The sequence below is a fragment of the Callorhinus ursinus genome, unplaced genomic scaffold, assembly GCF_003265705.2.
Source record: "Callorhinus ursinus isolate GAN/ISIS: 27379988/994484 unplaced genomic scaffold, GSC_fseal_2.0 scaffold27, whole genome shotgun sequence".
NCBI lineage: Eukaryota > Metazoa > Chordata > Mammalia > Carnivora > Otariidae > Callorhinus > Callorhinus ursinus.
Genome location: NW_027397089.1, coordinates 823278 through 840191, shown reverse-complemented (window position 1 = coordinate 840191; position 16914 = coordinate 823278). Strand labels below are relative to the sequence as shown.

The following is a 16914-nucleotide window of genomic DNA, read 5'->3' as shown; positions in this document are numbered from 1 at the left end:
AATGTCTACACCCACTGTGAGGCTCAAACCCACAACCAGGAGATCAAGAGTCTCACACTCTCCTTACTGGCACCCTCATATTTTTTTGATGTCACAATTTGCATTTTTTCATTCTGTGTCTGTTATCAGACTGTTGTAGTTATATTGTAATCCTATTTCTTCCATAAGAGAATTATAAGTGATTGCCCACCACCATTAAATTTGAATATTCTGAATTTATTTATATATTTCTCTTTACTATTGAGTTTTATACTTTAGTATGTTTTCCTGTTACTAATATCTTTAATTTCAGTTTGAAGAATTCCCTTTAACTTTTCTGGTAAGGCTGGTTTAGTGGTAACAAACTCCATAACTTTTGTCTGTCTGGAAAACTCCATCTTTCTTTAATTCCGAAGGACAACTTTGCTGGTAGAGTATTCTTGGTTGGTAGGTCTTTTTCTGTTAGCACTTTAAATATATTGTGCAACTCTATTCTTTCTTTCTTTTTTTGTTTTGGTAGTTTTATGGTTTTATTAACACAAATATGACATGCACAACAAGCTGTCTGTTTTCTTTGCTGCACAGCCTGGCGTTGGGATTGGTAACTTTGTTTGCCAGCTGGGCTGCTCTTTCCACGATAGCTTTGCGGTTCTTGGAGGATACATTGTGAGCAATCTCTGCACAGTAAGATTTGTTGCACATCAGCAGCACTTCAAGCTCCTTGACATTGTGGACTAGGAACTTCTGGAAGCCACTGGGCAACATGTGCTTTGTTTTCTTGTTGCTCCCATAACCAATGTTTTGCCTCAAGATCTGGCCCTTGAATCTTCTGTGCACCCTATTGTCAGTGCCTCTGGGTTTCCACCAGTTGTGCTTAATTTTGACATAGCGGTCTGACTGGTGCCAGATGAACTTCTTGGTCCTTTTTTTAACGATCTTGGGAGGTCTGAGGGCAGCCATGATGTCCAGTAACAGATGGCTGCCACCTCCGCAGGCAGCCCCGAGGAAGAGAGCTGTGCTACTCTATTCTGGCCTGCAGAGTTTCTGCTGAAAAATCTGCGAACAATCTTATGGGGGTTCTTTTGGGAATAACAAGTTGTGTTTCTCTTGCTGCTTTTAAGAATCTCTCTATCTTTAACTTTGACAATTTCAATATGATGTGTCTTGGTGTTTATTTTTTTTGTATTTATCTTATTTGGTACTTTATAAGTTTCCTGGATGTGAGTCTTTCTTTTTTGTTGTTAGGGAAGTTTTCAGTCGTTATTTCTTTGAATAAGCTTGGGACCTCTATCATGGGTATATTTGGTTTAGCTAATGTTGACCCGTATGTCCCTTAACAGTCTATTGTTTTTCATTCTTCTTCTTTTTTTTACCAGCTCTTTTAATTGGATGAATTCCACTGCTCTGTCTTTGAGCTCAGTAATCTTTTCTTCTACTTGATCTAGTCTTCTGTTGCTCTGTTGAAATTTTCAGTGAAGTTATTATACTGTTCAGCTCTGTTATTTCTGTTTGGTACTTTCTAATATTTTTTCTTTGTTGGAATTCTCACTTTGTTCATGCATTTTTCTGCTGACCTCAGTAAGCATCATTATGACCATTATTTTTAACTCTCTATCATTCAAATCAGTTATCTCCATTTCATTAAGATCTCTTTTGGAGATTTATTTTGTTCCTTTTTTTGAAATATGTTCCTGTTTCTTAATGTTCCTTCACTCTCTATTTTGGTTTCTGTGTGTAAGTAAAAGTAGCCATATCTCCCAGTCTAAAAAAAATATGTAGTATTTTAATTAAAATTAAATTAAAAGAATTTTAATTAAAGGTTAATTGACATACAGTATTGTAGTAACGATTTAAAATCATATAAGCGTAGTTAATTTCTGTTACTATACAAAGTCATTACAGTATTATTGACTATATTCCCTATGCCATATTTTACATTCCTATGAGCTATTTAGTTTATATAATTGGAAATCTGTACCTCTTAATCCTCTTCATCGATTTCACCTTTTTTTTTCCATCCCCCGTGCCTCTGGCAGTCACTTGTTTGTTCTGTATAATTAGGAGTTTGTTCCTTTTCTTTTTTATGTTGTTTGTTAATTTGTTTTGTTTTAGATTTCATATATAAATGAAATAAAGTGATATTTGTCTTTCTTTGACTTATTTCACTTAGTATAATATCCTCTAGGCTATCCATATTGTGAATGGCAAGATTTCATTTTTTATGGCTGAGTAATATTCCATTGTGTATATGTACCACATCTTTCATATCCATGGAAACTCAGGTTGTTTCCATATCTTGGCAATTGTAAATAATGCTGCAATAGACATAGGAGTGCATATATCTTGTTTAGTCAGTGTTTTTGTTTTCTTCATGTAAATGCCTAGTAGTAGAATTACTGGATCATACGATTTTTTTCACTTTTAATTTTTGGATGAACCTCCATACTGTTTTCTACAATGGTTGCACTAATTTACATTCCCACCAACAGTGCATAAGGGTTCCCTTTTCTCCACATCTTCACCAACACGTTTTTTGTGTGTGTGTTTTTGATACTAGCCATTCTGACTGGTGTGAGGTGATAGCTCATTGTGGTTTTGATTTGCATTTTCCTGATGATTATTGATTTTGAATATCTTTTCATATGTCTGTTGGCCATCTGTATGTCTTCTTTGGAAAAATGTCTATTCATGTCCTCTGCCCATTTTTAATTGGATTTTTTGGGGGGCATTTTTGAGTTGTAGGAATTTTTTATATGTTTTGGATATTATCCCCTTATTGGATACATCATTTGCAAATATCTTTTCTTGTTAACTAGGTTGCTGTTTTGTTTTGTTGATGGTTTCTTTCACTGTGCAAAAGCTTTTCGGTTTGATGGTAGTCCCAGTTTATTTTTGCTTTTACTTTCCTTTCTAAGGAGGCAGATTCAGAAAAATATTGCTAAAGTCGATGTCTAAGAGTTTACTGCTTATGTTTTCTTCTAGGAGTTTTATAGTTTCAGATCTTACATCTACATCTTTTGTCCATTTTGAGTTTATTTTTGCGTGTAGTATGAGAAAGTGGTCCAGTTTTATTCTTTTCCATGTAACTGTCCAGTATTTCCAATACTGTTTATCAAAAAGACTGTCTTTTTCCTATTGTATATTTTTGCTTCCCTTGTCATAGATTAGTTGACCATGTAAACTTGGGGTTTTTTCTGAGCTATTTGGTCTTGGTGATGTATTTTTGTATCAATATCATATTGTCTTGATTACTATTGCTTTGTAGTATACTTTGAAATCTGGGATTCTGATGCCTTCAGCTTCATTCTCCTTTCTCAACATTGCTTTGGCTATTCAGTGTCTTTTGTGGTCCTATCCAAATTTTAGGATTATTTATTCTAATTCTCTGAAAAATACAGTCAGTATTTTGATAGAGTTTGCACTGAATATGTGGGTTGCTTTGGGTAGTAAGGACTTTTTTTTTTTTTTTTTTTTTTTTTTGAGAGAGAGCACAAGCAGGGAGCAGAGGGAGAAGGAGAAGCAGACTCCCTGCTGAGCAGGGAGCCCAATGTGGGGCTCAATCCCAGGACCCTGGGATCATGACTTGAGCCAAAGGCAGTCGCTTAACTAACTGAGCCAACCAGACGTTCCAGTAAGGAGATTTTTACAATATGAATTTTTTCAGTCCATGAGCACAAAGTATTTTTCCCTTTATTTGTGTTGCCTTCAATTTCTTTCATCAAGGTCTTAATCGTTTTCAGAGAACAAGTCTTTCGCCTCTTTGGTTAAATTTATTCCTAGGTATTTTATTCTTAATTTTATTTAAGACATTTATTTGAGAGACAGAGACTGTGAGTAGGGGGAGGGGCAGAGGGAGAAGGAAAGAAGCAGATTCCCTGCTGAGGGCAGAGCCCAATGTGGGGCCGGATCCCACAACCTATAAGATTATGACTGGAGCCAAAATCAAGGGTCCCCACTTAACTGACTGAGCCACCCAGGCATCTCTATTTTATTATTATTATTTTTTTGATGCAATTGCAAATGGAATTGTTTTCTTAATTTCTCTTCTATTTCATTTTTAGTATATAGAAACACAACAGATTTCTGCACATTAATTTTGTATCCTGCAACTCTCCTGAATTCGTTTATTCTAATAGTTTTTTGGTGGAGCCTTTAGAGTTTTCTATGTATAGTATCATGTCATCTGCAAATAGTGACAAGTTGAGTTCTTACCGATTTGAATGTCTTTTTCTTGTCTGATTACTACAGCCAGGACTTCCAATACTTGGTTGAATAAAAGATGTAGAGTGAATATCCTTGTCTTGTTCTTCATTTCAGAAAACAGCTTTCAGATTTTCACCATTGACTATGTTAGCTGTGGGTTTGTCATATATGTCATATATTATGTTGAGGTATGTTCCCTCTAAACCCACTTTGTTCTGAGTTTTTATGATGAAAGGATAAAATTTCATCCTTTTATCATAAAAGGTTCCTGAATTTTGTCAAATTTTTTCTATTTCATCATCTATTCAGATGATCACGTGATTTTTATCTTTAACTTTGTTAATATGATGTATCATGTTAATTTGCGTATATTGAACGGTCTTTGCATCCCTGAGATGAAATGCAGTTGATTGGTGAATGGTCCTTTTAATGAATTTTTAAAAGTTTTTGTTGTGTTTTGGTGTTAGGGTAATAGTGGCCTCTTAGAACGAATTTGGAGGCAATCCTTCCTCTTCTGTTCTTTGGAATAGTTTGAGGATAGGTATTAACTCTTATGTAAATGTTTGGTAGAATTTACCTGTGAAATCATCTTGTCCTGGACTTTTGTTGAGTTTTGTGATTACTGATTTTATTCATTACTTGTAATGGCCTGTTCAGAATTTCTATTTCTTTCTGTTCAGTTTTGGAAGGTTGTTGTATGTTTCTAGGAATTTATTAATTTCTTCTAGGTTTTTTTTTTTTTAAGATTTTATTTATTTATTTGACAGAGAGAGACACAGCAAGAGAGGGAACACAAGCAGGAGGAGTGGGAGATGGAGAAGCAGGCTTCCGGCTGAGCAGGGAGCCCGATGTGGGGCTCGATCTCAGGACCCTGGGATCATGACCTGAGCTGAAGGCAGACGCTTAACGACTGAGCCACCCAGGCGCCCCAGTTTCTTCTAGGTTTTTAATTTGTTGCTATATAATTTTTTGTAGTAGTGTTTTACAATCCTGTGTATTTCTGTAGTATCAGTTGTTAATTCTTCATTTCTGGTTTTATTTTTTTGAGCCCCATTCTTTGTTTTTCTTAATGAATCTAGTTTAAAGTGTTTTTTTTTTTAATTTTAATTTTTCTTTTCAAAGAACCAGCTCTTAATTCATTGATTTTTTTATAGTCTCTATTTTATTTATTTCCATTTTAAGCTTTATTATTACCTTTTTTCTACTAATTTATGGCTTTGTTCTTTTTTCTGGTTCCTTAAGGTATAAAGATATATTGTTTATTTGAGAGTTTTCTTATTTCTTGAGGTAGACCTATACTGGTAAATTCCCTCTTAGAACTGCCTTTCCTGTGTCCCATAGAATTTGAACTATTGTGTTTCCATTTTCATTCGTCTCCAGATATTTTTTGGTTTCCTATTTGATTTCTTCATTGATCCATTGGTTTTTTAGTAGCATGATGTTTAGCCTCCCTGTTTGTGTTTTTTTCCCCTAGGTTTTTTCTTGTAATTCATTTCTAGTTTATATTGCTCATATTGTACATTCCATGTGCATTTGAAAAGAATGTGTAATCTGTTTTGGGAATGTTTTGTGTATATATCTGTTAAGCCCGTGTGGTCTAATGTGTTTTCAAGTTCACTGTTTTTTTTTTTGTTTTTTTTTTTTTTGATTTTCTGTCTGGATAATCTTCCATTGATGTAAATGGGGTGTTAAAAATCCACTACTGTATTGTGTTACTGTTAATTTCTCCCTTTGTGTCTGTTAATATTTCTTTTATGTGTTCAGAAGCTCCTATGTTGGGTGCAGATACTTAGAATTGTTATGTTGTGGTTTTGGATCGATTCCTATTTCAGTGTGTAATACCCTTCTTTGTGTCTTCTTATGGTCTTTATTTTAAAGTCTATTTTGTCTAAATATTGCAGCTCCAGCTTTTTGTTCATTGGTTTGCTTCCATTTGCAGTATCTTTTTCCATCTCTTCTCTTTCAGTCTGTATGTGTCTTTAGCTTTTTGTTCATTGGTTTGCTTCCATTTGCAATATCTTTTTCCATCTCTTCTCTTTCAGTCTGTATGTGTCTTTAGGTTTGAAGGAAGTCTTTTTGTAAGTTGCGCTTTTAATCCATTCAGTCAGCCTATGTTTTTTTATTAGAGCATTTAGTCCATTTACATTTAAAGGAGTTATTGGTTGGTGTGTACTTATGCCATTTTATTCATTGTGTTCTGGTTGTTTTTGTACTTCTTCTTTATTCTTTTCTTGCTCTCTTCCCTTGTGATTTGATGACTTTCCCAGTGGTGTTTGTATTTTTTTCTCTTTGTTCTTTGCACATGTATTATAGATTTTTAGTTTGTGGTTACCAGGAGTTTCATATATAATATCCTGTGTATATAGTAGTCTACATTAATTTGGGTGTGACTTAAGTTAGAACACATTCATAAAACACATTTACTGCTCCCTCCATGCTTTGTATATTTTTGTTTTTTTTAGATTTTATACCTAAAATGTATGTTTTTTCATATTTTAGATGTTTTATTTTGTGTATCTTCTAATATGTAGATATAATTGATTTTATTGCTTTTGTTTTTTGACTTTCATACTAGCTTTATAGTGACTGATCCAGTGTCTTTCCTGTATGTTTGCTTTTGCTGGTGCATTTTTTTCCCTTCATTATTTTTCTTTGTTTTGACCTTTTCTACTCGAAGAAGCCTGGCTTAGTGGTGATGAACTCCTTTTTTGTTTGTCTGGAAACTCATCCTCCTTCAATTCTGAATGATAACCTTGCAGGGTACATTATTTTTAGTTGTAAGTTTTCTCCTTTTAGCATTTTGAATATATCACATACTTATTTCTGGCCTGCAATGTTTCTCCTGAAAGGAGGAAAAATCAGCTGATAGTCTTATGTGGTTTTTCTTGTATGTAACCATTTGCTTTTCTCTTTCATTTAAGAAACTCTCTTTATCTTTACTTTTTGACATTTTAATTATTATATTTCTTGGTGTGGCCCTCCTTGGGGTTCATCTTGTTTGGAGCTTTCTTTGCTCCTGGACCTGGATGTCTATTTCTTTCCCCAAGTTAGGGAAGTTTTCAGCTATTACATCTTCAAATAAGTTTTCTGCTCCATTCTATCTCTTTTTCTCTGAAACCCTTATAATATCAAGGTTATTATCTCTCTATTCCAGAGATCCCTTAAGCTATCATCAATTTTTTGTTGTTCTTTTTTTGTTTGTTTTTGGGTGCTTTCCACTACTCTGTCTTCCAGATTGCTGTCTCTTCTTCTGCATTCTCTAATCTGCTATTGATTCCCTGTGGTTTATTTTTCATTTTAGTTATTTTTCAGTTCTGATGGTTTCTTTTTATATTTCCTCTTTGTTGAAGTTCATCCACTCCTCCCTCAAGTTCAGTGAACGTCTTTATGACGTTCACTTTATCACGTATTAGTTTGAACTGTTCATTGGGTAGATGGCTTATTTCTGTCTTGTTTAGTTTTCTGTGTGTGTGTTTTTTTCTAAAGATTTTATTTATGTATTTGACAGAGAGAGAGAGAGGGCAGGAACACAAGCAGGGGGAGTGGGAGAGGGATAAATAGGCTTCCTGCTGAGCAGGGAGCCTGATGCGGGGCTCAATCCCAGGACCCCGGAATCATGACCCGAGCCAAAGGCAGATGCCTGATGACTGAGCCACCCAGGTGCTCCTCTGTGGTTTTGTTTTATTCTTTTGTTTGGAACATATTCCTTTGTCTCTTCATTTTCTCTGACTCTGTTTCTGTGTATTAGATAGGTCAGCTCCTGGTTTTGAAAGTAGTGCTCTTATGTAGAAGGATCCTGTAGGGCCCAGTAGTACAGTTGCCCCTGGTCATAAGAAGCAGGCACTCTAGGGGTGTCCCCAGTGTGGCTGCATGTACCTTCCTGTTGTGATTGGACTGTGATTGCTGTGGGTTCCCTGATAATTGGGGCCAGCCCTCAGCCCAACTGTCTGCAGTGACTGGCCCTGACTACTATGGGCACGCTGATGGCAGGGCTGGCCCCTGGAATGGCTGGATGAGAGGCCCACGCTGATGGCTTGACTTGACTTCCCCTTCTTTGAGGCAGGAGCTGCTTTGGAGTGGCACTGGTCTGACAGCGCTTCCTGCTGGGTGGGGCATAGTGGGAGCTGCTTTGGAGGGGTGCCTGTTGGGGCGGGTGGGTTAGGTACATAATTGCAAGGGAACGCCAGGGCAGGACCAGTAGTGCTAGCGAACTACATAGTGTCAGAACTGGTTCTCACAAGTATCTGGCCAGCTAGGTTGAAGGAGGGCAAGAAAAATTGTGCCAGCATTTCCATTCCCAGAGAAAGCTTCTACAGATCCCTGCCTGTCTGGCACATGCCCTAAAATTAGTCGGTAAATCTCCTTTTATTTATAACCCTGGTGCTTTTCAGTCTGCTATTTTTGTGCTGGATCTTGGACCAAGTGATATGGCATGCTGGCTCTTTAAGAGTGGAGTATCGGTTTTTCTATAGCCTTCTGGCTCTTCTGGAGTCAAGCCCCACTGACTTTGAAATCCTGACATTGTGAGGGCTTGTCTTCTGGTGCAGGTTCCCAGGGCTGGGGGTTCCTGATATCAGGATCTATTCCCTTGCTGCTTACAAGGATGTCCATCCTTGTGAGATCCTTCCTGTTTATAAGTTGTCTCACCAGAGGACTTCATTCTTGACTCTATCTTGACAACAAAACCCTATCTCTGCTCCTGCTACCCTTCTCAGAGTGGCTGCTTCATGATCTCTGGAGGATCTGTTCTGCTAGCCTTCAAGTCATTTTCAGAGTCAGTTGCATTATATTAAGTTGTTGCCTTGCTGTGTCTGTGGGAAGAGGTAAGCTCAGGATCTTCCCCTTGATCTTCCCTGAATCTCCCTCTTCTCCCAGTTTTGACAAAAAGATCTTGTGAAGGAAATGAATCTCCTTGATCAGCTAGGCCCTACCTCCTAGTTGTCTCTCACACTTTTGTCATTGTCCAAGTCTTCTTTGTTCTTAGTGTTTCTTAGTAGTAGATGGTGTGCCAAGACACATCCGTGTCCCATTGGGTAGGATTGCAGTTAGCACCTGGTTGCTAACCCTCAGGCAGCAGCTGGGTATGTTATGTATTTTAGCCCCTTCCAGGATGAAACTGGGAGATGAGCTTTTTTGCCTGTTCCTCGGTGCTAGCCACTGGTTTATGTTTCTGTGCCCAGTAAGAACTCTTTCTTTGTTTGCTACATTTCTGTGGTACTTGTGAATGCAAGCCCCATTGACTATTAGAACCAGGTGATCAGGAGACTTATTCTTTGGGTGGCTGTCACAAAAGCTGTGGCTTTAAATAAGCTGTACAAGCTCCTTCCAGGCAGATACTGGTGATTTGGTTTTACTGGAGTGGGCTGGAGTTCTGGAGAAAGCCAGAGAGATGTCTTCAGAAGATCACAGCCAGCCTGTTGATGCCTGCTAGGTTAGAAGCCTTGCCCTAAAGTAGTATCTTTTAAGGTAAGCAGATAAACCTTTTTCAGGGAACTAATGAGACTAAGAGATTTTGCCTGGTCACTACTTGCTTAGCCCTGGGGTGATAAGCAGTTAAGAATTGTTTCTTTGTTTACTAAAGTCCTACTGGTTTCTTGAATGGAAGCCCCTTTGGCTATGAGTGTGAGGGCTTCCAGGGACCTATTCTTTGGGTGGCAGCTATCTCCTTCTAGGGAGATACGATGTGCTGGAGTGGTTTGGAAAAAGGCAGGAGAGCTGTCCTCTGGCTTTCTCACTTTCTGGAGCAGTTTGCAGCCAGCTGCTAAAGTCTGCTGGAATTATAAGCCTGGATCTCAGGAAGGAGCTTGTAAAGTGTGCAGATAAACCTTTTTCAGGGAAAGGCTGGAAGATAGATGATTTACGTACTCCATGATGAATGCTGAGGGGTAGCTGTGGTGAGTGCTACACACCCGTTAAGAATTTGCTTATGTCAAGTTTGCTATAGTCTTGTGGGTCTCCTGGACACAGGCCCTGTTGGCTTTCAGAGCTGTGTTTTTGGGAACTTACCTGTCTAGTGAGGGCCCTGAAAATTGGGAGTGCTGGATATGCAGTACAAACCATTGCTCCTCAGGTCAAAACTAGGAATTGGGGGTTCCCACCCAACTCTATGGCACTGTGCTAAGGGGGGAGGAATGTGTTTATGGTAAGAGTATGTCACAGCCTTTCCTACCTGTTCCAATGTGGGTGTTTTCTCAATTATCTGGTATGTAGGAGTCACTCAGCTAGTTTTTGAACCTCTTTCAGAGGCAATGCTGCAAATGTAGCTGTACATCGGTGTGTCTGTGGGAAGAGGAGGCCTCAGGAGCCTTCTGTATTGCCATCTTAACCCTTGTGGAACAACAAAAAGAACATTACTGTCTTATTTTGACACTCACCTAAGCAAAACCATTAGAAGCAACTATTACGAATACACACACACACACACACACACACACAAACACACACGCACATACACATACACATATCTGACAGCCAAATAAAAAATTACTTTTGGATCATCAACTATTTTAATTTTATTGTATAACATTTTAAAAGTAGATATTTGTACTCTTTGGCAGCCCAGCATCTGAGCCCCTTGTGTGTGTGGGGGGAGACAGAGGGATATTTCCCACCTTATGAGTTTTGGTGCTAGGCACAGGCCACCATCCTCTAAAGAATGTGGAAAAAAAAAACCCACAAAACCCAACACAAAAAACACAACAAAACCCAGATAATGTGTTTCAGTATGTTTTGCACCTAGGAAATGGGCATATGATCTAAGCTCTGACTTCGATGCACTTGTTCTGTACTTTGAATCAGCAGTTAGTGAAACCAAAGAAAGAATACAGAGCATCTGTTGTAGTTGCAGGCGGTTGTAGGAGCTGTAGCAGGATTGAATTTTCAGGGACAGTAATGTTAGTGATGCCAGAGGAGGTATTTTACTGTCCAGGAATGGAGATGGTGAAGCTGCCTCCTTGGCCACTTTGTCCAAGTTAGTAGTCTTTAACTTTTAGCAAGCACCTTTAGTCCACGTGATTGGTTAAACCTTTCTTTGTGTAGCTATAGATCATGTATTGTTTCCCAGAAAGACTCAGAACCAAACCCTCTTGCACAGCCTCTGAGTACCACGGTGATATCTGTAGCTGGCACCATCTAGTCTGGAAGCAATCAAGAAGTGTTAACAGACCACTGTGCTCCCCTTTTACTGATTTTTAAAAAAATTTTTAAATTAAAATTTTTTAATTTTACTGAGTTTTTATTTAAATTCCGGTTAGTTAACATAAAGTATAATGTTCCTGGTGTATAATATAGTCATTCCACATTTCCATAAAACACCCAGTGCTCCTCACAAAGTGCCCTTCTTAATCCCCCATCACCTATTTAACCCATCCTCCAACCTGCTTCCCCTCTGATAACCATCAGTTTGTTCTCTATAGTTGGTTTCTTGGTTTTCTTCTCTCTTTCCCCCCCATGATCATTTGTTTTGTTTCTTAAATTCCACCTATGAGTGAAATGATATGGTATTTATCTTTGACTGACTTATTTTGCTCAGCATAATACTCTCTAGCTCCGTCCACTTCATTGCAAATGGCAAAATTTCATTCTTTTTGATGGCTGAGTAATATTCCTGTGTGTGTGTGTGTGTGTGTGTGTGTGTGTGTGTGTGTGTGTACGTGTACACATACCACATCTTCTTTATCCATTCACCAGTTGATGGGCACTTGGGCTGTTTCCATAATTTGGCTATTGGTAATAATGCTGCTATAAGCATCACGGTGCACGTATCCCTTTGAATTAGTATTTTTGTATTCTTTGGGTAAATACCTAGTAATACAATTGCCGAATCATAGGGTAGTTCTATTTTTAACTTTTTGAGGAATCTTCATATTATTTTCCACAGTAGCTGTACCAGTTTGCGTTCCCACCAGCAGTGTAAGAGGGTTCCCCTTTCTCTGCATCCTCACCAACACCTGTTGTTTCCTGTATTGTTAATTTTAGCCATTTTGACAGGTGTGAGGTGACATCTCATTGTAGTTTTGCTTTGCATTTCCCTGATGAAGAGTGATGTTGAGTATCTTTTCATGTGTCTATTGGCCATCTATATGTCTTCTTTGGAAAAATGTCTTTTCAGGCCTTCTGCCCATTTTTTAACTGGATTATTTGTTTTTTGGGTGTTGAGTTTGGTAAGTTCTTTATACATTTTGGACACTAATACTTTATCAGATATGTCATTTGCAAATGTCTTTTCCCATTCTGTAGGTTGCCTTTCAGTTTTATTGTTTCCTTTGCTGTACAGAAGCTTTTTATTTTGATAAAATCCCAGTAGTTTATTTTTGCTTGTTTCCCTTGTCTCTGGAGACATATCTAGTAAGAAGTTGCTATGGCTGATGTCAAAGAAGTTACTGCCTCTGTTCTCTTCTAGGATTTTAATGATTTCCTATGTCACATTTAGGTCTTTCATCCATTTTGAATTTATTTTTGTGCATGGTGTAAGAAAGTGGTCCAGTTTAGCTTTTTTTTTTTTAAGATTTTATTTATTTATTTGTCAGAGAGAGAGAGAGAGAGAGAGAGCATGCACAAGCTGGGGGAGTGGCAAGCAGATGTAAAAGCAGACTCCCTGCTGAGCAAGGAGCCTGATATGGGACTCAATCCCATATCAGGATCATGGCCTGAGCCAAAGGCAGACACTTAATGCCTGAGCCACCCAGGCATCTCTGGTTTAGTTTTTTAAACTTTTTTTTTTTTTTTAAGTAGGCTCCACACCCAACATGGGGCTTGAACCCACAACCCTGTGATCAAGAGTTGCATGCTTCACTGACTAAGCTAGCCAGGCTCCTCCACTTTCATTCTTTTGCATGTTGCTATCCAGTTTTCCCAACACCATTTGTTGAAGAGACTTTTTTCCATTGGATATTCTTTCCTGCTTTGTTGAAGGTAAATTGACCGTATAGTTGTGGTTTTCCCCTTTTAGTGATAACTGCCCTAAATAAAATTCCTTTAAAAATCTTTGGGTTGTGGTTAAGCGGCTGCCTTTGGCTCGGGTCATGATCCTGTGGTCCTGGGATCGAGCCCCACTTCCGGCTCCCTCCTCAGCAGAGAGCCTGCTTCTCCCTCTCCCTCTGCCTGCCACTCTGCCTACTTGTGCCCTCTCTATCTCTCCGTCAGATAAATAAATAAAATCTTTAAAAAAAAAAATCTTTGGGTTGGGGGTAAATATTTGTGCCAAGCAGAGAAACCTCAGAGTTGGTTTTTGCGCAGGAGTCCACCTTCTCTCCAGGTGGCCAGCCTCCTGAATAAAGCTCAAATTCCTTTCCAATTAAAACTCATCTCTTGAATACTGGCTTTTCAAGCGAAGAACAGCTGAACTTGGTTGGGTTTTCTGTAACAGTGGTACAGTCAGTGGTGTCCAGTGTTGACCTGTGTGAGCAGTGGCGTCCTTATTGAAACTAATTATGGCATGGTTTTGACTGTGACCTCACAGCCTAGACTGTCTTGTTCCTGCAGGTTGCCAAATCTGCTTCCTCAGCCCTCTTGGCAGGTCTGTTGGCTACCCAGTTTTCTTTTATTTTTTATTTATTAAAAAAATTTTTTTTAGATTTATTATTTATTTGAGAGAGCATGAGCCAGTGGGGAGGGGCAGGGGGGCAGAGGAAGAGGGAGAAGCAGACTCCCTGTTGAGCAGAGAGCCAGTGTGGGGGCTCAATTCCAGGACCTTGAGATCATGACCTGAGCTGAGAGCCAAAGATAGATGCTTAACCGACTGAGCCACCTAGGCGTCTCTATGCAGTTTCCTTTTAATACATTTATTTTCTGTTTAAATTAACCAAAGGTGCTTTCAGTTTCTTGTAACTAAAAATCCTAATTGATGCAATGTTTTTCTTTAGTGCAGCTAATTGAGAGACACTGTTTAGTAGCATCAGTTGCCCTAATAACAATCTAAAATGTTCTATTTAAGAAATTACCTTTGACTTCTACATCAGGATCCTTTTTCACTTTTATATGGTAGTAGGCTGATACAGCAGCTGGTCTTGAGTTTTTTTTTATTTAAGATTTTATTTAATTGAGATAGAGCGAGAGCATGAGAGAGAACACAAGCAGGGCAGAGGGACAGAGGAAGAGGGAGAAGCAGTCTCCCCGCTGAGCAGGCGCCAGATGAGGGACTCGATCCCAGGACCCTGACTGAGGTCATGACCTGAGCTAAATGTTCAATTGACTGAGCCACCCAGGCGCCCCTTGAGTCCTTAATTGACTTTTCTTAGGCACATAGTGATGGGGATTATGTACTACAGAGAACTTGTTGAGAGTTGTAAGAGTGTCCTGGTTAATAGAAAGCCAGTCTGGAATGAAAGCACTTGATACTTACATATATAAAGATGAATTTAGACTTTGACTTGTCCCCAGTTCTGCTGATCTTTATAGTGGGAGCTGCTTATAGAATTGATATCTCTTCTTATTATCTGTTTATAAACTGAAATGCTTAATGTTGCTGGCTCTGTCATACTTCTTGTATTTCTGAACTTTGAAAAGTCACTTTGCTTCTTATGTGAGTTTTCTGTAAATTTTAAAATGATGGGGAATAAACTAATCTCTAAGATCCTCTCCAGCCTTAACATTTGTGAGGTGTTAATGAAATGTAATTTATTTCCTTTTTCTTTTCTAAAGTTTGAATGCCAGCAGTACACTTATGATGCTGCATAGAACAGAATAGATTGGGTTCTTTGTTCATTGAACTCAAAATGGTCAATTAAGACATAGCTATTGGGAAATATGTTAAAGTTCAGTAAGTGGTAAGTATGAGGGTATTCAGTAACTCATGTAGTTTCTGAAAATTTGGAAAAATTTCATTTGGAAAAATGAACACCTTTGTGTATTCACAGTTAACATACTTGGAAAGCAGTGTAATGCACTGGTTAAAAACTTTAAAATCAGAATTCTTGGATTTGAATCTCCAATTTACACCAATCAGCAATGTGACTGTGGGCAAGTTACTTAACCTCTCTTAATTTCTTCATCAGTAAAATGGGGATAAAAATAGATCTTACCTTATGGAGTTGCTGTGAAGATTAAATGAATTTATACATATAAAGTGTCCAAAACATTTAGGGTGGTGCAAGATATATAGTACTTGTTAATTAGCCATTTTTATTTTCATATTCTTATATAATCTCATATAGCTGATATACATTTTATTTTATTTATTTTTATTTTATTTATAATTCTTGCACAGATCTTGAATTTGAGACCATAGTTTCATGTATATCCAAAAGCTATATTGTGCAGATCTTTTTAAATTGTCAAGAATGTTTTATAGCATTCCATTATTACTAATAGAGCAAATATTTTATAACTGTTAAATACTGTACTGTCGTTGGGATTCAGTGCAGTGTTTAGCACAAAGATCATAGGTATAAGGCACATCCATAATGACTAGCTATTTTTTTTAAAGAAGTTAGTACATATAGCTGATACATTAATATAACTGAAATTTCTCTAATAATAAAATTTCCTTAGATCCAGATAGATTTTGATCTTCTCTCTATTCCCTCCTGATTTTAGTAGAATATTGAAATAATAAGGTAAAGCAAGAAAATAGCAGTTTTGACCGAGAATATTGCTATCAAATGAGAAATTTTCAGGGATACATCTTTTCCAATGCATTGCTTTCTCTTTGTTTATATTGATTTTATAATCCAGGTTTATTCATTGTAGGTATAGAGTCTTTTTTACTATTTCTTGGATTTTCTAAGAAAATTTTGTGAAACAGTATATACTATAAATAACATTTTCATAATTTCTTTTCAGAAAATAATATTCTTACTATACTTTTAGATTTTAATTTCAAGTCATCAATTCAGCTAAAATGGCAATCATTTTAGGGACTATTTCTTTAATCATAATATCTTTTGTCTTGTTTCCTTTTTCAGTACCAGGGTTCTGATGAAGCAGGAAAGGAGAAAGCAAAAGGTAAAGAAAATAAATTTTTATTTATATTAGCCTTATAAGAACAGTGATCTTTTGAAGTGTTTTTTGAAGGTTAATAAATTCACCTAAGTAACTGGAAGACCATCCAGTCTTCTCTGTCTTGTAGATAGTTTGATCAGCCAACCGTTTTCTTAGGCAGGGACTTAAAGATCATTGTTGATTCTTGTTGTCATTCTAGTTCCAAAATATATCCCAGTCTTTTAAGGAAAGTCTGATCACTTCTCACTACCTGTCCTACGAGTACCCCGATTCAAATAATCATTTTTTAGTTTTTTTTCTTACATCGATTTTATTATATGAAGTTGAGCATGTATATATCTTACAGCCGAGCAGTATATATTCAAGAGAAACTCTTCCACATGTGTGCTTTGAGACATATACAAGCTTGTTTGGATCATTGTTGTTAAGTAGCAAAAAAGAGAAGAAGTCAAAAGGGAGGAAGAAGAGGGGCAGGAGTATGGGGAGGGAAGGGGACCACCCAAATGTCCATTAGCAGTAGAATGGTTAAACAAATTGTGGCATACCCAAGTAATGATGTAGCAGTGAAAATGTATCAGCCACATGTAATTAATGTAGATGAATCCCAAAAATAAAATGACCAAATGAAGCAACTCACAGAATATAAGCAGTAAGATTCCACTTACAAAACGTTCCAAAACAGAAAAAATATGTTCAAAGCTCATAAAATTTAAAGAAAAGCAAGGGAGTGATTATTATAAAAGTAGAATAGTTATTAGTGAAATGATGTCTCATTGTAAATTTAACTCCTAT

At 37.5% G+C, this 16914-nt stretch overlaps 1 protein-coding gene across 25 annotated transcripts in view; it reads left to right on the top strand.

Annotated features, from left to right (window-relative positions):
* REDIC1 (regulator of DNA class I crossover intermediates 1) overlaps window positions 1-16914 on the top strand; it is a 240992-nt gene that overhangs the window by 116648 nt on the left and 107430 nt on the right. For all 25 annotated transcript variants that reach the window (XR_012373929.1, XR_012373926.1, XR_012373928.1 and 22 more), the window contains exon 3: window positions 16086-16125. Coding sequence is in view for 7 of the 25 variants with exons in the window: in XM_073877706.1 (XP_073733807.1) it covers window positions 16086-16125 (40 nt within the window). In the remaining 18 variants the exon portion in view is untranslated. The remainder of the gene's footprint in view (window positions 1-16085; window positions 16126-16914) is intronic.